The sequence below is a fragment of the Lontra canadensis genome, unplaced genomic scaffold, assembly GCF_010015895.1.
Source record: "Lontra canadensis isolate GAN:19392208 unplaced genomic scaffold, GSC_riverotter_1.0 scaffold13, whole genome shotgun sequence".
Taxonomy (NCBI): domain Eukaryota; kingdom Metazoa; phylum Chordata; class Mammalia; order Carnivora; family Mustelidae; genus Lontra; species Lontra canadensis.
This window is the reverse complement of record NW_022631007.1, coordinates 485604-511592: the sequence shown is the minus strand read 5'-3', so window position 1 is coordinate 511592 and position 25989 is coordinate 485604. Positions and strand designations below refer to the sequence as shown.

At 45.5% G+C, this 25989-nt stretch overlaps 1 protein-coding gene across 2 annotated transcripts in view; it reads right to left on the bottom strand.

The window, feature by feature from the left end:
• Window positions 1–24835, bottom strand: part of TTLL4 (tubulin tyrosine ligase like 4) — a 34363-nt gene extending 9528 nt beyond the window's left edge. The window contains exons 1-5 of one of the 2 annotated variants that reach the window (XM_032857222.1): window positions 24607–24835; window positions 5693–5844; window positions 3109–4702; window positions 2126–2235; window positions 1708–1771 (exon numbers count right to left, since the gene is read on the bottom strand). In XM_032857222.1, coding sequence (XP_032713113.1) covers window positions 1708–1771; window positions 2126–2235; window positions 3109–4604 — 1670 coding nt within the window. In that variant the 5' untranslated portion in view covers window positions 4605–4702; window positions 5693–5844; window positions 24607–24835. The remainder of the gene's footprint in view (window positions 1–1707; window positions 1772–2125; window positions 2236–3108; window positions 4703–5692; window positions 5845–24606) is intronic. The other variant, XM_032857223.1, reaches the window with a different exon arrangement.
• Between the last annotated feature and the right edge of the window lie 1154 nt (window positions 24836–25989).

Sequence of the window (25989 nt, the reverse complement as noted above, 5' to 3'; positions counted from 1 at the left end):
CAGCTCCAACATTTCCCCTAACAAGCCATGGGCAGGGAAAGCCCTGGAAAGAGTGCTTCCGAGAGCAGGTATGCAACACTTGAACAAAGAGGAGTAAATGAGGAGAGAAAACGATATGGATAATGAAAAAGAAAGAAGAGCAGAAAAGACCTAAGGAGAAGTATAGAGTTTTAAAAAGAAAAAGGGGAAAAAGCAACAGAAAGGAAAGAAATAGGGATACTTCTAACTCATTTTATATTTAGGCTAATCTGAAGATGTGCAGATGATGAAGGCTGCTCTCCATTTTGGAAATGATCTGGGACATCAGTGTGGTAATGCAGGTCTGGGAATCTGGAGCAGTGGGCCGCTGGGGTCCAACCGTTGCTCCCACCATGGCACAGCCAAGGCGATCTCAAGGGATTTCTAAAAACTGAACACCTCAGCTATCGGGTACAGGAGGAGAGACCCAGACCATGTCTTTAAATAGCAGTTATCACTCTCTCTGCTGAGCTGACATGACCCACAAAGATTACTATTTAAGACTAATCTTTAGCTTATAAAGAGCCATTCTACCAGTTATTTTGCAGCACAACAGAAATAGGCACTAGTACGGAAAACACTTCGGTTGTTTGAAATCTTTAAGATTATTTCAAAATGTTACTGGGTCCAGTTAAATACTAATTCTCAGCTAAATAGTTCCAATGAATTCAACTCTCAATTCCTCATTTCCAAAATATTTTATTTCAAAGCTTTTTAATTTGCGGAGTATTAGAATTTAAGACTGCTGAAAATCAAGGAGAAGGAGTTAAGGCTTAGAAATAAGACAAGACAGGAATGTAAAATGGTAAAGCCACTCTGGAAAAGTTTTGGCAGTTTCTTAAAAAAACTAAACAAGTGGGGCGCTTGGGTGGCTCAGTCGGTGAACTAGGTCATGAGCTCAGGGTTGTGAGATCCAGCCCCGAGTCGGACTCCGCACTAGATTCTTTCCTCCTCCCTCCCCCTCTGCTCACCCCTCATGCTCACTCTCTCAAATAAATAAAATCTTTAAAAAACACAACAATTAAACATGCAACTACCATACGACCCAGCAACTGCACTCCTGGACACTGACCTCAGAGGGACAAAGATTACGTTCACACAAAAATATGTACATCTCAGAACTGTGTCTGATAGTGGGGCACACTTATGATGTAAGGTGGCAATGACCCTTGTGGGGTGGCCAAATATTATGTTTCTCCATTAACTCCTAATTAATTTTCTAAGCACTGCTTGAAATCCTTTTCTTTTTACTTGGAACAATTTCTTAGAAACTAACGACCAAACTGCAGCCTAAGAAACACGGTACTATTTTTAAGCCCGAACGATAAAATGTGCTTCTAGTCCCTTCCATTGGTCCTTATTTGAAAACTAAAGTCCCAAATGTCAAAATCTGGTAAAAATGAGTTACAGTTAACATGGCCATTAATGACTTCATAATCTTCTTTTTTAAATATTTATTTTCTTTATTTGAGAGAGAGAGAGAGTGCACAGGTGAGCAAGCAGGGGTGGAGGTGGGGAGCCGTGAGGGGAAGAATCTTCGAGCAGACTCCCTGCTGAGTACAGAGACCATAATCAGAGCTGAAACCCAGAGTCGGATGCTCAACTGACTGAGCCATTCAAGCACCCCTCTCTTTATAATCTTAAAGAGACAGCAAATAAGCCTGTACCAACGATCGACACAACACTCACCGGGAGATCACCGCTACCGACTCGCTGGTGGACACGGCACTGAACGAGGAGCACTCTGAGTCTCCTGGAGGGGACAGAGCAGAGACATTCCACTGGCAGAGGCTGCTACACAAACCCACCACGCCCAGGCTGCGCTTCCTTGGGCATCCCGGCCCAGCCTTCCCACGGAGCCACGAATACCAACATGCAGCCTCACACAGCCTTCCGTGAGCTTAGCAGTAGCACAGAGGAAAGAAGACTGGTGGACCGCAGGGCTAGTGAACCAATTTCCCAGAAGCCACTGCCACCCTCGGACCCATAAGGCAAACGATTACTGCAGGTGATAAAGTGAGTCAAGGACCCAGCATACAACTGTCAGCCCTTCTCTCGAGGGTGGTGACCACTTCCCAGCTGGCAGGGGAGAGGGCCCCTTACTTACCCTCTTCCTCTTCATTCCCATCATGGCTGCAGCAGTCCTCCAAACCATCGACTAGCTCTTCTTCTAAATCTTCAGCCTCACCCAGGTCTAGCTGCGCGTCTGCAGGTGAACTATAAGAAAGAATCATGCCCCAGCCCAACCTCCATAAGAGAGGTCACAGCTAGATTCTCATCGCTTCATCACCTCCCAGTGCTCGTCTCCTCTCCACTCGACGACTTGCTGTCTCTCGTCCAGACCTCACAACTCATTTTTCTGGCCCTCAGAGTTTCAGTCTAGCCATAGTTCCTCAACACTACAGCCCCTGTTGTGCAGAGAGGCACTCCATCTCCCATCTTCTCCCTCATAGCACATCAGTGCAAAGTTCTGCATACAAAACACCATCAATGAATGTCTGGTAATTGACTTCAAAGGCCCCTAGACCTCGGAATTCTGCACAAGGCCTTGGTGGACCAAGGTTCCAGAGAAGTAACAAGGCACAAGAGAAGGAGCCAAGTTTGTGTATGCCCTAACTCTGAAATGGCTATCAAACAAGGAATGACAGAGAGTCTGGTTTGGTATGGAATTAAGTAGAGAAGTCGCAGGCCCCAATATTTGGCATTATCTCTTCCTGATTATAACCTGAAGCAGGGCTGCCAAACTCTTTCTCTAAAGGACTAGATAGTGAATCTTTTCAGTTTTGCGGGCCATTCAGTTTGCTGCAACTACTCAATCCTACCATTGGGACATGAAAGTAGCCACAGATGGCAGTAAACGAATGGGTGAGGCTGCGTTTCAATAAAACTTTATTTATAAAAGCCCGCATCGGGTAAGATTTGGCCCACATGCTGGTCTATTTTGCCAACCTCTGCCCTAAATTGGAAACCAAAACGCCAGGGCAGCCCAAAAAAAATAAAACCACTTTCAGAGATGCAGGGTTAGGGTCACCAAATTATGGTGTATATAGTCCACTGCTCTAAAGGCACCGAAAACGTTCTCTAACTTACCTGCTATCCCTAGTAGGGGAGTCCGGCCCCCTGGCTTCCTTAGGCCCCTCCTTCCCAAGCTGGCCCAGATGGATGGAAGAGAGGCGGGTGGCCACGTCGGCTACACCAAGGGGCTGAGGGGGAGAAGGCAGGATGGGAGTTTTGTCTTCTCCAAGTGCTGGGGGGTCAACTGCAGAGCCACAGGCAGGGCTGTGGCTGAGCGAACTGGCATGTGAGGCAAGGAGGTGAATGCTGATGCGTTTGGTACAGAAGACGGTACTGTCCAACTCCAAGGTGTCCGAGGTGCTAGGGAGGGCCCGTTTGTTCGCTCCAGCATCCTCCTGAGGGAACTGCTGGCCGACCATGGGAGACTTCCACTGCCGGTTCCTGGTGAGGAGATCACACTGCAAGCTGGGGCTCATGAAACAAGCCTGTTCAAACTGGCCGCCTGGCCTTGGCTTCTTCTCAAAGCCTCTTGCAGTCAACTTCCTCACAGCCTCAGTGAACCGAACCTCCTTAGCCAGAGCCTGAGAAACAAAGCCACCGTCCAGGCCACAGGGGGGCAGCTCTGTTCTGGTGGCTAAGTGACTGCGGGTGTACGGGGCAGAGGCCACGCTGGTGGTCAAAGTGTCTAAAGAGCTAGGGGCAGACAGGGTGCCAGGGGCGGGGGCCTCACCAAGGACAGTGCCATCGCTCTTGGGCACCTTATGTTCCACAGGCTGGAGTACACAGTCCCCGGTGCCCCCCGAATGATGCCAGGGGACAAGATGGATCATGGGGGAGGATACTGGCTTCAGGCCCTCTGGGGCCTTCGATAAAGGCACTTTAGTGCTATTTGGCCGCATGAAGGAGTTGTTATTCAGCGTGGGCTTGTAGGCAGAGGGGGTGGCGAGCGGAGACGGGATCTTCCCTGAGATGGCAGAGGCCAGGCTCTTCCCTGAAGGGTTTTCCCCGGCCGCTCCCAGTGAGAGGTATGGATCTGTGGATGAGGACGCCATGGGCTGGGCCATGGGGGAGAACGTGAAAGAAGGGGCCTTATTGGCAGTGAGTCTGATGGGGAGGCTCTTCTGAGGGAGAGAGAGAGGTCTTCTTTCCGGGAGGCCTGAGCGCAGGCAGAAGGACTCCAGCTGCTGATAAGGTTTGTGCCGGTAGCTGGCGCGGCGGTACAGCAGGGTCCCGCTGAACAGGTCTGGGAGGGAGGGCAGGTAACAGGAGCTGCTGGGGCCCGCAAGGACAGCTGAGCGCCCTGAGCTACATAAAGCACTGGGGCAGAAGAAATAGGCTGGCTGCGGTGGAACACCCAAGAGGCCAGGGCCCAAGCCCGCTGACAGTGTCCCCACGTGCTTCCTCTCCAGCTTCCAGATTGGCTTCACCTGCTGATGGGCCTGAGCCCAGCCTCTGCCCTCAGAGGGTCTCTCCCGTGGCCGGGCGGGCACGGAGCCCGAGGGGCCACTCTGCTTGAAGCTGTTTCCCCGGCGGAGGCCAATACTGTAGTGCTCGGTTCCTGCTGAGGCCATGAGGGGCACCCATCATGGCCACATGGCCTCGTGGCCAGACTCGGAACAGGTGCCACGCACCTCCAGTAGTCGCAGCTGCATCCTCACCATCTATCCACCTGGAGGGAGGAGAATCCATTGGGGATGTTACTGTCCCGGGAGGACAGAGCGTGGGCTACAGGGGTCCTTAGTGAAGCAACAGAGCCCCACCTCCGTTTCCCTGGGGCAACCAGCCGTAGCTGTCATTTAGGACCTGGAGAGAAGGACACTGGACTCCTACTGGGCCTGCAGGGGTCTTCCGCCTGCCCTCGAGCAATCAGGGCCGGCTCTGTCAAGGACTGGGACTTTACAGCTCCACCAAGCAGTCTGCTCACGTGTTCCCGTTCCCTCGGAGCCCTCTGCTCTCTCTCCAGGGAAAACTACATCTCTCTGTCTCACCATCCGTGACTTCTCTGAGTGGCTTCCTTCCTCTCCTAAGCCCGGTGGGGCTCGGAATAAGGCAAGTCTGGGGGTGGCAGAGAAACCAGCCAATATCTTCCTCCTCCCCAACCAATTCTGAAAGCTCAGGGGTCACTTGAGAAACCTATTTTACATCTACTCGTCCCTGACCAACTCTCAGAGGCCCCTAGTGTGGTCTGCTTTTCACGGCTAGGTGTGACAAGATGAAATACAAGCAGAGAATTCCCCCTGCTGACCTCCGGCGTTCACTCGGAAGCTGAGACAGTGACTTCACCTCTTTAATCGTCTTGCTATAAGCTATACAGACTTAGAGCCCATCCCATGTGTCACTGGGAAAAAGAAGAAACAAAATGGAACTGGACACCAACATTGTTTTTTCTTAAAGTGACCTTATTTACGGCAGCCATGGTTGGACAGAAGAGTTTAGGGGGTAGAAAACAGGGGAAGGAGGAGGAGAGCTTGCTTTATCCCAAGCCCCAGGTGTCAGTTGGGCTGATCCCGGCGGGGGGCGGGGGAGGGCCGGGGCAGGGGGTAGGTGGCAGAGAGCAGGGAGGGAGGGCCTGTCTCAGGCCCTCATTCGATATTTCCTCTATGGCAAAACCAGCCAGTTAATTCTGAGTTCCAAACAGTCGTTAGGCATGGTCACTTACTTTCTAAATCAAAGTCACAAAATAATCTCCAGTTTTCACAAATGACAGCATCCAGAGGGGGAAAAACAAGACTCTTCTATAAGAAGTCACTCATCTGGGATAATTCTGAATGGAATCCTGGCATCCTTTCCAAGGAAGTGTTTTTGCAGTGGCTAGAGGGAAAGAATTAGCAGAGAATTTTTTTGTTCAAGTTACTTTAAAATACAAACTTCAACGGGGAGAGGACCTCGTATTCTGATAAGAGACTAATGGCCAAGGAAGATCCGTGACTCCTGCCTCCACCTGTAGGAACTGTTGGTGTTGTCTACAAACACAAAGCCTACAGAAGCCACATGACGTCACTCTCTTTTCGGGCAAAGGCTGACTTATGTGGATTCTTTCTCAAGGAGAGAGGACAAGAACCACGACTCATGACTGCCAACATTCCATCTCACAGTGGGCTAAAAACAGCCTAAGTTCTAAAACTAGATTTTGATGCCAGTAACCTCAAATTAAGGAGACAGAAAATGGACCTCCACCGAGTCTAGACCACGGAAGTACGGTGCAGGGGCTAATTACACTCTATGCATTTATGACAGCGAAGCAGACACAAGGAAAGAGTCAAAGTCCGCCAGGGACTTTACCAGACCGTGTGTGTGTGTGTGTGTGTTGTGTACACTCAACAGATTCAGTCCCAACTCACGTGATCCTCTTCCAGGAATCCATGCCTTGCCCTACCCGTGCAGGCCAACAGACACACCAAAGTGACGGGAGAGAAGGGCCAAGGAAATGGAACTGCACTGGTCGGCTTGAAAAATACCCACTTTGTGGTTCCTCATGTGCATCCCGCTACCTCAGACCTCAGGCCTTTATAAGTGCTCCTCCCTGGAGTCCCTTCCTTCTCTTTGACCAGACTTGAAAAATACTCAACTTGAATACCCCCTTCTCCAGGGAGCCTTCCCAGATCTCCACTTTGAAGGGGATGCCTCAGCCACATGCCGGCCACTGTCGCTGCTTCTACTATCCCGAACTTGAATAATGTACCACTTGTCTGACCAGGAGCCACATGCGCATTTTCCACTAGCTCGTGTCCCCTGCAGCGTCTGGAACACAGTACGCGCTCAGTATTCTGTTGAATGAATAAACTGCAAAAGTTCAGTAAATGAACGGGACACACACTGGCAGTGATCAACACTGATCTGGGCACCTAATAAATGCCAGGTGCTGTGCTAGGCACTTTACCTCTGTTCTCTTATGCAATCCTCACAAAAACCTTACACTCGATTTACTGACGATGAATCCGAGAATCAGAAAAGCGAAATAACTCTTCTATAATTAAACAACCAATAATGAGTGGTGCCAAGACTAAAACTCGAGTTTGTCTGACTCCACATGCCTCTTAAACAGGAAGGAAACACGCTCAGTCCCTGTCCCCTCAAATCACCCTTCGGTTTCAGGGACAAGACAAAGCTCGGGTGGGAACCACTCTCCCAGTTCATACTGAGGCCCTGGGGGGTGAAGCTTGTAAGAGCGTGCGTTCTCCCACCCCACCCCCTGCCATGAGCCCTGCACACCACCCCGGGGCCAGGTGAACAGAACCCTCCACTCCTCCCTTCTGCACACACCAGGAGTCATCTGCCTCTCTGCGTTATAGCACACCAATCTCCAGGGTCAGGAATACTGAATGCAAGTGGCCTGGCATCTGGCTAACTTGACTGCTAATCCAGATGAGGAAGAGGGAAGCCAAGAATACGCTCCCACCCTCTTCAGAGGCTGCAAATGACCCGCTCCCAGGCAGAGTGCAAAGCTGGCCAGCTGGGCAAGCGCCAGAGAGAGTCAAAGGGACTCTCCTCTCTCTAGTGCGATTCCAGATCTTTTATGTCTTTGCAGTGGCTGTTCCCCACACCTTGTTTCCTCTCACAGTCCCCCTGATGTGTAGGATGGCAGCTTAGAAAAGAGCCACCTGTCTTCCTAAGGAAGCATTATCTGGACACAAGGGCCAAGCAGATGAGAAGACGGTTCAATAGAAGTCTCTTTCCGGGAAAGGGCCCCATTGAAAGTAAACGATGGCCAGGGTTGGCTAAGACGACTGTCAGGAAATGCCAAGCAAAACAAGTCTGTCACGTCAGATAATCTGCACAGACTAGATTCGAGAACATGAGGTAAACAGTATTACTCCTAACAGTACCACATACAAATGTTCTGACCTGGTATCACAGTTCCTGCCTCAGAAGTACTGTCTGGTTTAGATGAGGAAATGGTTGCTAAAAGCAGCCCTCTTCCTTCTTTTTACAGAGATTCTTGATGAAATCAAAACCCCATGTGGAAGGGAAGCAGGGACCTGGCCAGAAAATTCAGGCAACCCAGGTCCCAGGACCCTCTTACTGCTGCCACAGGCCACCTTTTCCAAGACAGGGCCTTTAATAGCATTGCCACTCAGGTGCCAAGGAAGGACCCCATCTTCTATAGGAATGAGGAGTGACAAACTTGGAAAAGTCCTAGGCGGTCCAAGATATAAGAAGTAGAGGAAGTGAGAAATAGTTGCAAAATACAACACCCTGAGAATTGTAGTTTCTGCCAAAAAGTCAGAGTCTAGACGGGCAAACACTGTCTGGAAGCCAGTCCCCACAGAAAGCATACTCTCAGAAGGCTATTCTTCCCTGAGGCCACAAAGCCTGTCCCCTGGGCTCCTGACACAATGCCTGGGAGATCCTTCTCTCCACCTCCCTCAAGTTTCTAAGTGCACTGTGGTGACACACACTTGATGTGTCTGTGTGTGTACCTACAGATCTCACAGATGGCCTGCCCATCTCAAAGGAAACATTTTAGGATGAGACATCAAAGACAAGAGAACAAGAAGGAAAGGCATTTATATACATAGGAAGCCTCACACACAGGCTACTAACGGAAGCCTTGTTTTAAAAATACCCAACTGAAGCAAACCTAAACTTAGAGTAATTGGTGATTATATAAATTAAAGGATTTACAGATCCCATTATTTTCATTCAATTTTCATATACTTCTAAACCACATATATCCCCTACTTAAAAATAACCAAAGGCACTCATACTTACTCTCTGACTAAACCTAAAGGATCCACCATCAGTCGACCCTCCAAACGACAGCTTGTGAGGGACTTACTTGAGGAGTCAACACACTGACCTCATCTGGAAAAAAGGATTTTGAACAATCTAACACATTTCACAGAGCTATTAATCTTCTATCTTTCTTGCTCCTACACATTATCTCTGGGGAATAAGAGGACTTAAGGGCTGAAGAGGGGATACAAACACTATTCTATTGTCCGCAGAGTGTGAGTTTAGAAGCCTGTTTCTGGGGGTGCCTGCGTGGCTCAGTCGGTTAAGTGTCTGCCTTCAGCTCGGGTCATGATCCCAGGGTCCTGGGATCGAGCCCTGCATCAGGCTCCCTGCTTGGCGGGAAGCCTGCTGCTCCCTCTCCCTCTGCCTGCTGCTCCCCCTGCTTGTGCACTCTCTCTCTGACAAATAAACAAATAAATAAAAAAATAATAAAAAAAAAGAAGTCTGTTTCTGGTTAAGTTCCTTAATCAAAGTCTAAACAGGAAAATGCCCAGCTGAAAAGAAAGGTTAGTTTAGGGCAGAGCAGCTCAGGAGCAGGTTCTTGGGAAGGAGAGTCTCTCTGAAACAGCTCTCAGAACATTCAAATATGTTCATGCCAAAACAAAATCTTGGGGCGCCTGGGTGGCTCCGTCAGGTAAGCATCTGACTCTTGATTTCAGCTCAGGTCTTGATCTTGGGGTCATGAGTTGAAACTCTGTGTTGGGCTCCATGCTGGGAGCCCAAACTAAAACAATTTTAAAAATTAAAGTAATTAATAATTTAAATAATTAAATAATTTTAAAAATTAAAATAATTTTTAAAAATACCAAAGATCTGGAAGAATTTACACCAAACTATTATGGCAGATACCTTGGGGAGACGGGTGAGAGGAGGATGGGGCAGGGGTGGGGGAACCTAGTTTGCTTGTTTAGTCTTTCAAAACAAACGAACAACAAACAACCACGTGACACTTGTGTGCAGTATTCCGAGAGTCTCCAGGGCACTACTGCTCCTTTCGGCCCTGCTGGACCAGCAGTCACCACCCCTTCATAACTCAAGTCTGAGCTCTGATGAACAGTGAATTCATTCAGTGCTAAAACCACACAGCTGGAATGTTTGAGAAAAGACAAGAAAGGAAGTATCATAACCTCCTGCGGGGTAGTGGTGAAATCAAATTAGAGAATTCACATACAGCACAGCGCATGGTCCACACTAAACAGTCAAGGGATGGCAGTGATCATGCTCGTTACGACTGGCATCAAATGATCTTTCTCCCCTCAGCCCTCTTCTCAAGCTACCAAGAAGAAGGGTTGGGAGGGGGACGCACCTGGAGAAGGCAACAAGTATTCCACTGCAAAATTTCAGCTAGTACAAATAGTGTTCTTTTAATAAAAAGACACAGTACTCATGTCATCTGGAAACTTCTGTGAAATTTATTATATTACCAGTAATTGGGTTCTTCAGTGGCAGGTCTGACTTGGCACTAAAAAAACAACTGAAAAGTGCTTTGGGATATACTCAAAGAAAACCCTTGCTTCTGGCTCTTACAGTTTTTATGTAACTAGATGGCTGGGATTTCCAAAAACACTGGGAGAAGAGTTAAAAAGCGACTGTTACTCACCTACTGCCTGGACCTTGATCACTATATACTATTTGTCAATAAAAGAAACCAAGTAACTAGAGCTCCTTGGAGAACAGCTGGAGCAGGAAAAGTATCAGATGAGCCTGACTGTCTCTTATGCTGCAAAAACTGAAGAAATTCTCAAATTTTGATAGAGACATAGCCTAAGATCATAGAAATAGTTCACGTAACAGTTAACAGTAAAATACTAGATGTTTTCCCTCTAAGACTGAGAACAAGGCAAGGATGCCTACTCTCCTCATTTCTATTCAACATTGCACTGGCAATTCTAGCCAGTCCAACAAGGCAAGAAAAAGAAATTAAATTCATGTAGATTATAAAAGAAGAAGTGAAACTATATTTACTTGCCAGAGACATCATCTTGTACACAGATAATCCCAAGAAATCTACAAAAAAACCTACTAAAATAAGCAAGTTTGGGGCGCCTGGGTGGCTCAGTGGGTTAAGCCTCTGCCTTCGGCTCAGGTCATGATCCCAGGGTCCTGGGATCGAGCCCCACATCAGGCTCTCTGCTCCGTGGGGAGCCTGCTTCGCTTCCTCTCTCTCTGCCTACTTGTGATCTCTCTCTCTCTCTCTCTGTCAAATAAATAAATAAAATCTTTAAAAAAAAAAAAATAAAATAAAATAAAATAAGCAAGTTTAGCAAGATTATAGGATACAAGATCAAGATACAAAAACTGATTTATTTCCATACACTAACAAGTAAAAACTGAAATTAAAAAAGTACACTGAAAACTACAAAACACTCCCAAGAGAAATTAAAAAGTTAAATAAATGGAGAGATATAACATGTTCATGAATTAGAAGACTCAATATTGTTAAGATGGCAAATTCTTCCCAAACTGACCTATGGAGTAAACACAATTCCTATCAAAATCCCAGCAGGCTTTTCTGGAGAAACTGATAAGCTGATCCTAAAATTTATACGGAAATGGAAAAGACCTAGAACAGCCAAAAACAATTTTGAAAAAAAAAAAAAAAAAGAACAAAACTGAACTTACACTACTGGATTTCAAAATTTAGTATAAAGCTATAGTAATCAAGATAATGTGGTATTTGCATAAGAACAGACATAGATCAACAGAACCAAACAGAGTCTAGAAATAGACCCTTCCATTTATGGTGAATTAATTCACAATAAGGTTGCCTATGCAACTTAATGAGGAAAAGGATAACCTTTAACAAATGATGTTGGAATAAGTGGCTATTCGTGTATAAAAAAATGAACTCAGACTCTTACCTTATACCATAACTTAACTCAAACTGGATCAGAGAGCTAAATATAAGAACTAAAACTATAAAACTTCAGGCAGAAAACGAAGGAGAAAATGTTACTGGCTTTGGGCAATTGAAAATTTTTAAGAGAAAATGTGTTAACAGTCCAGCTGTTGGGGTGCCTGGGTGGCTCAGTTGTTAAGCGTCTGCCTTCAACTCAGGTCATGATCCCAGGGTCCTAGGACCTAGTCCCGCATCAGGACTAGAGCAGGGAGCGTGCTTCTCCCTCTCCCACTTCTCCTGCTTGTGTTCCCTCTCTTGCTGTCTCTGTCAAATAAATAAAATCTTAAAAAAAAAAAAAGTCCAGCTATTAACTGGATTATATCAATGAAGAATTTAGAAAAACACTACTGAGAGAATGAAAAGAAAAATCTACAAACTGGGAGAAAATATTTGCAATTATAATGGACTTGTATCCAAAATATGCTATGAACTCTCACAACTCAAGAAGATGAAAACCAACCCAATTAAAAAAATATTTAAATAGGCTATTTTGAAGATAGCCAAAACATCTGAATAAATATTTCACTAAATAAATACATAGGTGACTAATAAGCACAAGAAAAGATGATCAATATCTTCAGTCATTAGGAAAATGACAATTAAAACCACAATAAGATACCCACTAGAATGGCTATAACCAACATGGACTGATAACAGTGTTGACCACAATATGGAGAAATTGGAATCTTCCTACATTGCAGATGGGAATATACAATGATACCATGATACAGCCACTTTGAAAACCATTATGAGTTTTGGGTGCCTGGGTGGCTCAGTGGGTTAAGCCTCTGCCTTCAGCTTAGGTCATGATCTCAGGGTCCTGGGATCGAGCCCCACATCAGGCTCTCTGCTCAGCAGGGAGCCTGCTTCCCCCACCCCCGCCTGCCTCTCTGCCTACTTGTGATCTGTCTCTCTCTCTGTTAAATAAATAAATAAAATCTTTAAAAAAAAAACCTTATGAGTTTTGTAAAAACTAATATATAATGACCCAACGATTCCACTCTCAAGTATCTACCAAAGAAAAATCAAAGCATTATGTCCAAACACTTACACATGAATATTCATAGCAGCATTTTTCTTAATAGGCAAAGACTAGAAATAATCCAAATGTCCATCAACTGGTAAATAAACAAAATACGATATATCCATTTAATGGAATGTTACTCAGCAATAAAAGGCAACAACCTAGATTAACCTCAAAAACATTCTGCTAAGAAAAAGAGGCCAGACACAAAAGACTATATATTGTAGGATTCCACTTTTATAAAATTTCTAAAAAAGACAAAATTATAGAGATAGAAAGTAGATCAGTGGTTGCCTGAGGCTGAGGGTGGGAACAAGGAATGACTGTAATTGGGAATGAGGGAATTTTATGGGGTGATGAAAGTGTTCTAGAAGCAGATGGTGGGGGCACCTGGGTGGCTCAGATGGTTAAGAGTCTGCCTTTGGCTCAGGTCATGATCTCAGGGTCTTGGGATCAAGCCCCGCATCGGGCTCTCCACTCAGTGGGGAATCTCCCTCTCCTTGTCACTCTCTCTGCGTGCTCTTGCTCTCTCTCTCTCTCTCTCAAATAAATAAGTAAAATCTTAAAAATAAATAAATAAATAAATAAAATAAAAAATGAAACCAGATGGTGGTGATGGTTGCACAAATGTACAAACTTACTAAAAGTGATTGAGCTCTACTTTTACAGTAAAGGAATCAATTGCATGGTATGTAAATTATACCTCAATGAAGTCATTAAAGGTGGAAGAGGAAAAAAAGGACTTAAAGGGCCTAAAGAGGCTCCCTCTAATCAAATCTGGGACAACCCAAGCAGCAAAATAAATGAGTATCAGACTACGTAAAGTAAGAATCCATGAATCCACAGTGATATAAATAAATAAATAAAAGAATGAATGAATGAATGAATGAATGGGGGAGGAGGAACAACGCTCCCTCACAAAAGAATTCCAACGGATAAGAACAGAAAATCACCACTGACAACCACCATGGTAATAACTGCTTCAGGCAAAACTCATCAGTGCATCCTAAAATTGGTGGGTGAAAGATTACTGGGAAATGGGATCATTCTATTATCTCAAAATACCTCTCCACAGATATTTATTAATTACAAAAGGGAAAAAAGAAACAACTTGGGGTGTTCTGGTGGCCCGCTTTGTTGAGCCTTGGGCTGTTGGTTTTGTTTCGGATAGTGATCTCAGGGTCATGAGATCAAGCTCCACGTTGGCTCCATGTTCAGCATGGAGCCTGTTTAGTTTCTCTCTCCCTCTCCCCACTCCCAGCCAGGTGTACCCTCTCTCACATAAATAAATAAATACATCTTAGAAAAAAAAACCCCAAACCCATAACTTTACAGTGGAGAAACCAGGCAGACATAACCATAATCAAGTGATCAAAGTTCCCATCATCAGGAAGAGCACAAATTGGTACTATGCCCTTCATGACAGGACTCACTGAAGGACTCGTCATCACATCTGTGATTTCCTGACCTAAATGCACCACCTGAATGCAAAGGGAAATATCAGACAAGACCAAGTTGAAGGTCATTCTACAGAATAACTAATCTGTACTCTCCAACAGTGTCAAGCTCATGAAAGACAAAGGCTGAGGAACTATTCCACTTACAGGAGGCAAAAAAAAAGACAACCAAGCAGAGTGTGTGCTGCTAAAAAAACAAAGGACAGTGACAGGACAACTGACAACGTCTAAATAAGGTTGATCTGATAATAACATTATAGTATATGGTATTATATCAACATTAGTTTCCTGATTTTGATCAATATACTGTGTCTATTTAAGAGAGTATCGTTGTTTTAGAAAACAGGAAGTTTTTAGGAAATATTCAGATATGAAGGGGTTTCATGCCTGCAAGCTACTGGCAAACATTTCAAGAAACAATTTGTAGTTCACTTATGAGCACTAAAGCAAGTGTGATAAAATAGTAACATTTGATAAACTTGGGTAAAAAGTAAATAGGGGGCATCTGGGTAGCTTAGTCGTCGAGTGTCTGCCTTTGGCTCAGGTCATGGTCCTGGGGTCCTGGGATGGAGTCCCGCATCAGGTGCCCTACTCGGCAGGGAATCTGCTTCTCCCACTCCTACTTTCCCTGCTTGTGTTCCCTCTCTCTCTGTCCGTCAAATAAATAAATAATTTTTAGAAAGTAAATAGGAATTCTTCGTATTATTTTTGCAGCTTTTTTTGCAAGTCTGAAATCATTTCAAAATAAAGTTAAGGAAAGGGGGTGGGTGGTTGGGGGAACCAGGTGGTGGGTATTAGAGAGGGCACAGATTGCATGGAGCACTGGGTGTGGTACAAAAACAATGAATACTGTTATGTTGAAAATAAATTTTAAAAAATGATTATAAAAAAATAAATTAAGGAAAAAAAAGTTTATTACAACTTTTAAAGGGAAGTTTGGTTTTCCTCAGACTAGGAGGCAGGCAGTGCACAATTACCTTCAATTCTTTGAAAGAACACTGGCAGGAATGGATTTTACGAGGGAGTGAGTCCCGCCAATGAAGCGGGACTCACTCCTCCGCTCCATTACCTGAAGCCGGCTTGAGTGGGGATCCACCTGCCATCACTAAGGTTCAAGAACTAAGGTCACCTGCCTTATGAAGGGCATCCCCAGGACATCAGTCTTCCCAGTGTAGTCACCTTACTATGAGCCAGCCACCCAGCACACTCTGCTCTAATCGGCCCCTGAAGGGACAAACTCTGGCTTAAGGGGAGTTCGAGGGAGAAGGCAAACACCAGAGCATGACAGCTGATGTTCAACAGCACTTTCCCTGGGGCCCATCAACGCACAGTGTCAGGGATATCTTGTTTTTTTTAGGGGAGAAGTGCTGTTTAAACCTGATTCTATGTGACAAATCTCACTGCCCAACAAAACACGAGTCCTTGTCTTGCCTTTAACCTAGAAAGCAGTTACTGCTGCCACCATCTGGGAAACAGAAACCGAGAGGCTGAGACAAGGACTGGCTAGACTCAGGGGATCATAGGGCCAAAATGGGAAACTCAAGGGTTTCTATGATTCAAGAAGGGAACATACTTCCTCTTAATCTCCTTGAAATTAGATGAGAATGTCAGATTTTAATAAAGTCATGCTAAGGACAATGGGAGCAGGGCTGAGATAAGAAGGCATCAATCACATCCCTCACTTAATTGATTCACTTTTAAGGCCAATTAACCTTACAGAGGCAGGGGCAGTAAATAAGCTGCAACTGCACAAAAAGACTTCAGTTAAAAAAAAACATTTGCAGGCAGCAGGGTCTGAGCCCCTGGAACAGGCGGTGATACAACACCCGAACCCCCACCACGCCCTGGGTAATGATTTCACCCCGACCTCCAATCTTCACTCTTACTCACCCAATCCATCCACAAGTCTTTCCGGACTCAAGTATATGTGCCTGGAGCCATCTATTGCCCTTCCACCATTATTCCCTTAGTCCACACCACTATCACCTCTCACCTGCTGGTTTTCCCTGCTTCTAACTCCTAACACCTTCTTTATAATCAATTCTCCAGACTGTGGTCAAGGTGCTGTTCTTAGAATGTACTTAAAGCTAGCCGGTGGCTCCACGGCCCACATGATCTGACTTCTCTCTCTCTCTCTCTCTCTCTCTCCGACCTTATGCAAGTCACTCTTCCTCCTCAGCGGGCCTGTTGCCACCTGTGCTCCAGGGGCCTTGTTGTTCCCTCTGAAACACTCAGTTCCCTCACTCAGCAATCAGCAAACACCACCAGCCCAAAGAGCCTGTCAACACCAATACTGCCCCACCCCCGATCAGTCCCTATCCCATTACCTTATTCTAATCTGTTTCACTCTTCTATTAGCTGAAATTACTCAATGTTAATATTTCCTTATAACTGCTAAAGAAATGGTGGACGAATAAATGGGAACTGATTTTTTTTTTTTTTTTTTAAATAAAGGATACCAATGGGGTATGGGAGCTAAGCATGTATACCTTTTCGATCATTTTAATTTCTGGCTATATAAATGAATCACTGAGTCAAAAACCCTGTTCATTATTTTAAAAGTAGAAACTTCAACTATTTCTGCATTCCTTTGTTGTGTGTTTATCTTCTCTTCCAGCATGAAAGCTCTTTGAGAACTGGGACCTTGTTTACACAGTCTACGCCCAGCCCTGGAAATGTAATCAGGGCTCATGAAATATTTGCCAAATACACACACACATGCGTCTACAGAGGTAAAACCCAGCACGGCCACTGCGGGCCCTCTGCAGATGAATCAGCTTCTCTTTTCCCACCACCGTCTCCTTGCTGCTACTTCTCTCCTCAGTGCAGGAACTCAGCCACAACCACACCAGCTCCTTCAGGGTGACCTTTTCCTCCCCATGGTGCCCCCTCCAAAGTCCTCCATGGCTCCCATTTATCCTCCCCCACCATGTCCAACCAATCTGCTCTCACTATTTCAACCATTATCCGCAGAAGCTCCACTCTTCAGACCCGACCTCTTTCAAGCTTCATGTCCTCGTCACCAACTGTCTTGGCCACCTTTTTCACATGCATATCCGACCTCTTCAAGCCTGTCACAACAGCTCTGCACACTTGACCTTCCATTTCTTTCAGTGGAAGCTTCTTTCTCTCAGTCGCCTAAGAGGAACACTTAAGCCACTTCTGACTTCTTCCTTTCCCTAATTCTCCAGAGCCAAGCCAATTATAAAACTTGAGAGAGATTCTTTCTCCCTAGCATGCTTCCTCCATTTATCCCCCCACCCCTCCCCAGAGTCGGACCACTGCAGTAAAATCCGGAATGAGGTCTGTTTCCATGGTCCGCCCTTCCCAAGTCCACCCTGTAGGAAGCCTCCAGATTAACTCTAATTGATTTTACTTGATCAGGTTACTCCCCTTTCAAAAATTTCCTAGGAGTCCTCACTAAATATCATAGCAGCCCACCAATCACCTGCAACAAAATTGGGTGCAGGGGGCCTGGCTGGCTCAATCAGTATAGTGTGCGACTCTTGATCTCACGGTTATGAGTTCAAGCCCCATGCTGGGCGGGGAGCCTACTTAAAATAAAAATAAATAAATAAAAATAAAAAACAAAACAGAACAAACATGGGCTGCAGATTCCCAAGTCCCATCCTCAAAGTAGATTCAGTGTGGGTCTGGGGTAGGGCTGGGAGTCTGCATTCCAGATGATTCTCACCTGAATCAGCAAATATAATCTAGATTTCTTAGTTTGGGTTGGAAGGAGTTTCCACCTCCTTCCACCGTGAACTCTGCCCTATGAACTGTGCTGGTCTTAAACACTAAACTCCTGGAATAAACCTTTCAAACTGGTCTGCAGGCCTTTGCTCCACTAAGCCTCTTCCTTCTGAATCATTACATTTTCTTTTTGTTTTCTAGGCACAGCTCAAGCCCTGACCCCTCCATGAGTCTGTCCTGCATCTCGAGCCCTCTAACTTGATACTTTACAAAGGCTACTCTCCACTGTTCTCTTTCACATGGAGGTGCCTCATAACCTGCACGGATGGTTTCTACAGGGAATCCCTGGGTACCTGTAACAGACAAGAGCAAAGCTCATCTGGTAGGAGCGGGGAAGATCACTGCCCCAGCCTGGCATGCTTCTCAGCAATGCCGGCCATGTCTCCTCCCCAAACAACTTACGGACCAAGTAGGGCACTTGGTCCCTGGAACAAAGTTTCAAAAACCATTGACTTGGTGTGACGGACCCGCTCCTTATCAGTTACACCACCACAAAGCTGTTAAAAAGAAAACAATCCAAAAATAATGACTAAAGAGTAAGAAAGGAGGATGAAGAACCGCAAAGCATTCTAAAGAGAAAATGGCCTCAAACACCCCTTTCTATTTACACGCCAGGCTCAACCCAATCCCCACCCCTCCCAGCACCCAGCTGACCAGGTGCAGGCGTCTTGCAGTAGAATCCCGACCTCCGTCCCCGGCTGCAGTCTCAGCGGCCAGCCTCAGGAATCACACCAACCTGCTTTGTCATCTTTATACAGCACTCGGAATCTGCCTATCTCATTGTGCCTTCCACTCTGTGAGATGTAGTTTTGCCTCAAATTTCCTCCGTACTCAAGAGTGAACGAAGAACAGCCTATGCCAGGAAAATCTACGGCTGTTGTTTCAAGCCACCAAGTCTCTAGAGGCCGGGCCCAGACCAGCTGGGACAAGGTATCTATTTCTACAGAAAGCAATTATTCAATACCCGCTGATTAAATCGCTCTCCTGTATTACAGGAGTGTGTGTGTGTGTGTGTGTGTGTGTGTGTCTCTTGGGACCTGGAGTTTCCTCATTCTCCTCCGCCTAGGAGCTTCCCTCGATCACCAGGGGAACTCAGGACATCAGAAATGGTTCAGTGTCCACCATTTGAAACATCTTGAATGAGATTGCTTTATCTGCTCAGTAGTCCTTTTAGAAGACAGAACTGACTTACCTGGAACCAAAGAGAATGGGGAGGATTGTAGGAATCATCCTCATTTTCTCTTAGGAGATAAATCCCTAGCTATATCTCCCTAAAGAAAGTTGGAGGGGCAATGAACTTCTTGAAGGCCTACTGAGCAAGGAAGGCTAAACCCCAGCCCTTTGTGAAGGGAGGGTCAGGACCACAGGTTAAGACAGATGGCTTTTGCAGAACACGGTTCGGCAATGCAGAAAGAGGTGGCCAAGCGGAGAGAGAAACAGAGCTATCAGCACCTAGAGCCGAGGGGGGCCAATCTACAAATTCCTGAAAAGTGAAAACTGTTGAAGGCTTAACATAATTAGGTGACAAAGAGCTCTCCTAGAGCCCTGGCTTATTACCACCTTCAGAAAGGAACCTCCATCCTCCTCCTAAGGGTGGAGTGTGGTCCTCAGGGTACCATCCACAGGGTCTGCTAGGGAAACTAGTTTCCCAACAAAACTAAGATGTGATTTGCCTTTTTAATTGTGCCAGTCTTTCCATGACGGTTCAAAGGCAGTGATGGGTCAGACTGTCGGTGCCTCAGCAAAGTCGGAGACAGCGGCACACCATGCCGGATCCTTGCCCTCCACAGGCTTCCTCACCACACAGTAGAAGAATGCCAGCTTTACCCAAAACGTCCTTGATGACACAGTACAGATTATCTTAAATCTCAATCTGGGAGTGCATCTTTTTAATGCTCTGTGTGACAACACAAAGAGCACGTGTAAAACACTTCCTTGGTATACAGAAGGTGATGGCCACCTCTAAGGCAAGCACTGTGTGTTCGAATTGCAAAATTTTTTGGTGGGACAATATGTTCACTTCATAGAATAAATGAGATGAAAATGATGGGTTATTCAGACTTTGGCATTTGGCAAACGTTTTCTAGAAAACAAAACAAAGTGAGACAACCAATTCAAGAAAAATAACTGATAGTATTTGTTGCCAGTGATAAAATTTCAGTTTTCAAGAGAAAAATTAGAATTTGGTTTGACAGTTTGACAGCTTCCCAAAAGTTAAGCATTTTTCTGATGAAAGTGTGGTGATAATAAGAATGATTTCTTTTCTTTTTTTTTTTTTTTTTTTGGATACTGTTAATAAAATGTGGCAACATTTGGAAGAGCTGTGTAACTCAATGAAAACAGTCTTTTCCAGATACCTATCACAACGTTACAGAATCATGTCTGGGTAAAAGGTCCCCGGCAAAAAGAAACAGGAAGAAAAAAGAAAAAGACCCAGTCAAAATGGCTCAGTCACTGGGCGTCTGCCTTCGGCTTGGGTCATTATCCCGGGGTCCTAGGATCAAGTCCTGCATCAGGCTCCCTGCTCAGCGGGGAGCCTGCTTCTCCCTCTCCCACTCCCCCTGCTTGGGTTCCCTCTCTGGCTGGCTGTCTCTGTCAAATAAATAAATAAAATCTTAAAAAAAAAAAAGAGAGAGACAGACCAGTGGATTTTAATGTAACAAAGTATGAAAAGTTATTTTCAGATTCCACACTGCAATAACCTCCATAAAACCATCCCTTGTTAACCTTTGTGTAATACCAAAGAACATCTACAATTACCAAATGAATGGCTGTGAGGCTGGGTTTTCTTAGTAATTCAACCAAAGCAACACATCACAACTGACAGAGCACAGAAAGCAATATGAAAATCCACCTATCTTCTATACAGCCAGATGTTAAAGAGATTTGCAAAGACACTGCTACTCTTCTCACTAATCTTTTTGAAGCAACAGCATTTTTCATTTTAAAAATTAGCTTATGGGGGTACCTGGGTGGCTCAGTTGGTCAGGTGTCTGACTCGTGATTTTGGCTCGGGTCATATATCCAGGTCATGAGATAAAGCCCCGTGTTAGGCTCCGAACTCAGCGGGCTTGTCCCTCTCTGTCTGTTCCTCCCCGCTGCTCCCGAGCTCTCGCTCAAGTAAATAAATAAACAAATAAAATCTTTAAAAAAAAATAAAAATAAAATAAAAATTCTACCTATGTTAACTTGTAATGCATTTAGTGCTTCTAAATGAATTAATGGGGGGGATAGAGTAACAGGGCGATGGGTATTAAGGAGGGCACGTGTTGTGATGAGCACTGGCTATTATACGCAACTAATGAATCACTGAACACTACATCAAAAACTAAGGATATACTATATGGCGGCTAACTGAACATAATTTAAAAAAATGGAAAAAGAAGTATTTTTAATAAGAGATAAGTGAAAAAACTAATAAGTATTTCAATTTCTAATATGGTAAACATCAAGATTATATATCCCACATTAAAAAATACATTGAAGGTCCCGGAGAGGTTCTGAAGTGCATAAAGGAGTCCTAAAAGCAGTAAGTCTGAGCACCTCCGGTTTAAAACACCATTGCCTGTCCAGAATATCCCTGAGGGCACCTAAGGACAAATTTCTCTATATTTCAGGGCCTAAGAGAAATTAGCACTCTCCATATTTATTCCCAAATGCCCAGTTTGGTTTCCCACTTCTACCAGAGGAGAGGGTAAGTAGTTCAGGGCACTTAAGAAAATTTTTCTCTGCATTTCACTGACAGACCAAATCGTCTGATCCCATGCTGCAATCCAGGAAGCCTATAATCAGACAGTTCAAGTTCACAAAGGAATGTAAACTCAACTCCAGAGCGTGAGTGTCAGATCCTAAAGTTAAGGCTTCATCCAGATATAGCTGTTTAGCAAGTAACCTTTCACTTACACGCTCATTTTTGTATTTGGTAATAAATTCTCTTTCATCCCTTTCCCCCCGCCTACTCTCTCAGTGTTGGTATTCCTAAGAGTTCAATCTTCTCACTCTGCCCAACACATGGTCAGTATTCAATAAACTCTCCTAGAGCAGTCTCTTCCATCCCATGACTGCAACCACCTCCTCCATTCTCAATTTTTTATCATCCCCAGACTTCTGTCAGGAGAGCTCCAGACCTACAGAACGACCTCCTGGGCCTCTCTACCTAGATATGCTGTAGGGACCTCAATTCGTCATGTCCAAAGTGAACCCCTTTATCTTTCTCCTCAAATCTGCCCTTCCTCCTAATACTTTCTCCTACATCACCACCCACCCGGTCACTAAAGTCTGAACTTAGGATCGTTCCAAACTGCTCTTGTCCCACTCTCTGTACATCTATTTTGCCACCAGGCCTTGTCTACTCCACCATCTTTAACATCTCCATGCCCACTGCAGTCAACATAGAGCCCTCATCATCTCTAGACTTGTCTCAAGTTTTCTCACTGGCTCCCTGCCTCCAGTCTAAAATCATTCCTATTCAACCCCACACGCTGATGCTACAGGAACCTCAAATACAAATCTAAATGTTATCTTCCTACTAATTATCTTTTCCGTGGTTTTCCTGCAACATACTCTTCAAATGGTTTTACTCATGTATCCCCAAAAGAATTTAAATCATGTATTCCTTGCACATTTAAGTTTAATTCTAAGGTTTCTTGTCACAAGTTTAAACAAGCTTATTCTTTTGTTAAAAGGAGGTCGAATCTACTAAGCATTCTATAAAAAGAGCTAAGTTAAGGATTAACCATAATTTGAATAAGCATTTCATGATTTGGTAAAATAATTTTTAACTACCTTACTGAAAACACACACCTAAATTAAATCTCTTTAAAAGTTTTTTATGCAAGTTTTATCCTATAGCTTGAAAAACCCATGGTCCCAAAAAACATGCTAGCCACATTTAACTGCTGAGTTCGTCTGAATTCAGAATACCACAATACCAATCAAGACTTACCCTAATAGCAATGTGTATTAGGGGAAGACAGGAAGCCTTCTGAGTTTTCCAAAGTAATTTAATCATCAAAGGAGGACTTCTTGAAATCAGTATTTCCTAAGACTCCACTTGGCAAACTGCCCCCCTCTTTTTTTTTTTTTTTTATGATTTTATTTATTTGACAAAGAGAGAGAGAGCAAGCGAGCAAGCACAAGCAGGGGGGAACAGCAGGCAGAGGGAGAGAGAGAAGCAGGCTCCCCACTGAGCAGGGAGCCAGACCTGGGATCATGACCTCAGCTGAAGGCAGATGCTTAACCAACTGAGCCACCCACCTGAAATTTTTACACTTGGGACAAAACATTATAATTTGGGAGGTGGGAGGGATATTCCATCCCTCCAGCCCCACCTCTTCTTGTCAGGTCAGTTTCAGAAGCATTCATTTGGAAGCTGAGGATTTGGACACTGATTCTTCTAAAGCTGTATGTGCAGGTATATTCCTTGGCAGTCCTGGGCCCCAATCACCCTGCTTGAAAAACCTGAGGATACCATTCTCTTCAACAAAGCATCTACAGCCCTTTGTGATCTAACCCCTATTAATTTCCCTCTTCCTATTTGTCACTGGATGGCTACCCCCAAACCCAGCTCAGGTCTGTCAAACTGTTTCCAATTCTCTTTTTAGACCTTGCTGTGTATTTTCTAAAGCTACTTTGTATCTGGAATGTGCTCTCAACTTCTTTATTCCCAGAAGACACTTGATAATTTTTCAAGGTTCCATTTAGCCGAACCAATAAGCAGCTGGTAACTTTCTCAGCATCAAGCGGGTGGGTCTCATACAGTGTCTCATATTTTTACTGCAAGAAATGAAGGATGGACAGAATACTATCCCCAAAAGTCCCCCAGCTACTTGCTGATTGGCTAAATCAACAGGTGATGAAGTTGAGAAAGATGTGATCTGGAGTATCTGAGGGAGCAAGGATGATTCCATAAAGGATCAAAACATTTTCTGGATCCAGAGTAAGAATGTGAAGACCAGGGAATAGGGATTGTATATTTTTCCAAGCAAGTCTGGGTTAACTATGTTTCTAATGTTTTATCAGAGCACACACCACACAGTATGGCAAATGCTTGTTTACTTGATTAAAAACCCCCCTAGACTATAAGCTCGGTGAAGACATGCCTGCCTTGTTCACTGTTGCCACCCCCAGCGCCTTCCACAGTGCCTTGGTTCACTAAATACTTCTCGATGTTTGTAAAAAATTGTTGAGTGCTTACATAAAGGGATGGATAAATTAGGAGTTAAATTTACAAGATCTCAAATTCTGTTCGAAACTCTACAGTTTAGGAAAGTATTTCTCTATAGCTCCTAAAGATGGGGAAAGAAAAAAGTGGGCATTCATGTTCCGATTCAGCTACGAATTGAGAGGAGTTTGGGCTCCCACCCCCGCGAGAATTTAAACCGCATCGCGGCGGGAAAGAGGAGGCACGGAGGCCCAGGGTGAGGGGATGCTGCAAGGGTTCGGGCACCCAGAGGCAGGGCTGACTAAGTTCACGGGGCGTGGCGGAGGGGGGGGAAGGGTCCCGGGGACGCGTGAGGACCTGACCCGGTGGAAGGCCGCAGCCCCCTCGCCTCCCTGGATATGGAGAGGTGGCGGGCAGGAAGCGGGGCTGAGGCGGGAGCCGCCGGAGGGCTGGGGACCCGCGCGAAAGGACCCGGGCAATAGGGAGGGCGGGAGAGTCGGCGGGCGGACGGTCGTTGCCAGGGCTTCGCCGTCGCACTCACCTAGCGGACCCAGCTTCGCTCCGGCTCGGCGCCGGCTCAGCGCTGCTTCCTCCCTCGGCCTGCTGGGCAAGCCGGCGGCCTCAGACGCCCCTAGCAACCACGCACCGCCACGCGACCCGCGCTCCCAGCCGCCGGCGCCGAGGCCGCCTGCCAGGCACTGCGCGCGCCCCCAGCGGACAGACCGAGGGCCTGGAAGGGGCGATCGCGGCGGACGCGCGGGAGGCAGGCGCGCGGAACCTCGGGGGTTGTGGGGCCTGGGAAGGCAGGCCGTCACCTGCCTCGCTCATGCGCAGTCGCTTCAGTGCGCGTGAGCCTTTAGAGCGGAATTCTGGGAGATGTAGTCCCGAGACAGAAAGCCAGACGCACCCCCCTCCCCCCCCCCCCATCCACCCATCCCCACCCCCACCATAAAAGACTACAATCTGGGATTCCAGGATTCTCGCCTTCTCCGGGCCTTGATACCACCTCACCTGAATGGACTCTTTCTTTGGCCATGCTTCAATCCGCTCCTCTAAAATCAAAGAGTTCAGACTTTATTAAAGAAGTTTCTTAGTAGTCCTTTTCAGCAGAAGTCTTTCGAATTTGACCCCAGAAAAGAAGACACCGCCAGATCCGCGGTTTCCCGCCAATCAACTTTCCCCTAACTCCAATCTACTCAATAGAGTACTATTACAACCACCTGAAGCTATGGGCTTCAGGTATGCACTTAGAAAACACTCAATTCATCGTCTCCCTAGGCAACGCAGACCGTGCTCCCGATGTTGAAATGGATTTGAAAATCAAAGGAGAGGGGGCCGTCTGGGTGGCTTAGTCAGTTAAGCGTCTGCCTTCTGCTGGGGTCATGATATTGGGGTCCTGAGATCCAGCCCCACTCACGTCCGGCTCCCTCCTCAGCCAGGAGACTGCTTCTAACTTCTCCCTCTGCTCCGCCCCTGATCACGTGCGCGCATGCTCCCTCTGTCTCTCTCGCAAATAAAAAACCTTTTGAAAAAGAGAAAAAGAAAATCGAAAGAGAGCTGAAGGGTGAAAAGGTCTTTTCTAAACAGTAGGCTACAGAAATAAAGGGCACAGTAAAAGGTGAAACTAACCTAGTAAAAACAATCTGGACCAAAGTAAGGAACCTTACTTAATAAGTAATTGATTCCGGCAACAGTATTGGCAGATGCTAAAACCGTTGAAGGACCGATTGGGGGAATTTTACACTGGAAGGATCCCCTTTAGATTTTAACCAATCTTAGATCCTGAAATGCAGGACAGCTATAAATTATGTTTCCTAATGTGATGCAATTTGAACTATACAATATTTAGGAAGTAGTGTATTTTTGTCAAAAAATAGTTGAATCTGAATCTAATCAAGCTTTGGCTCCAACTTCCAGTTTATAG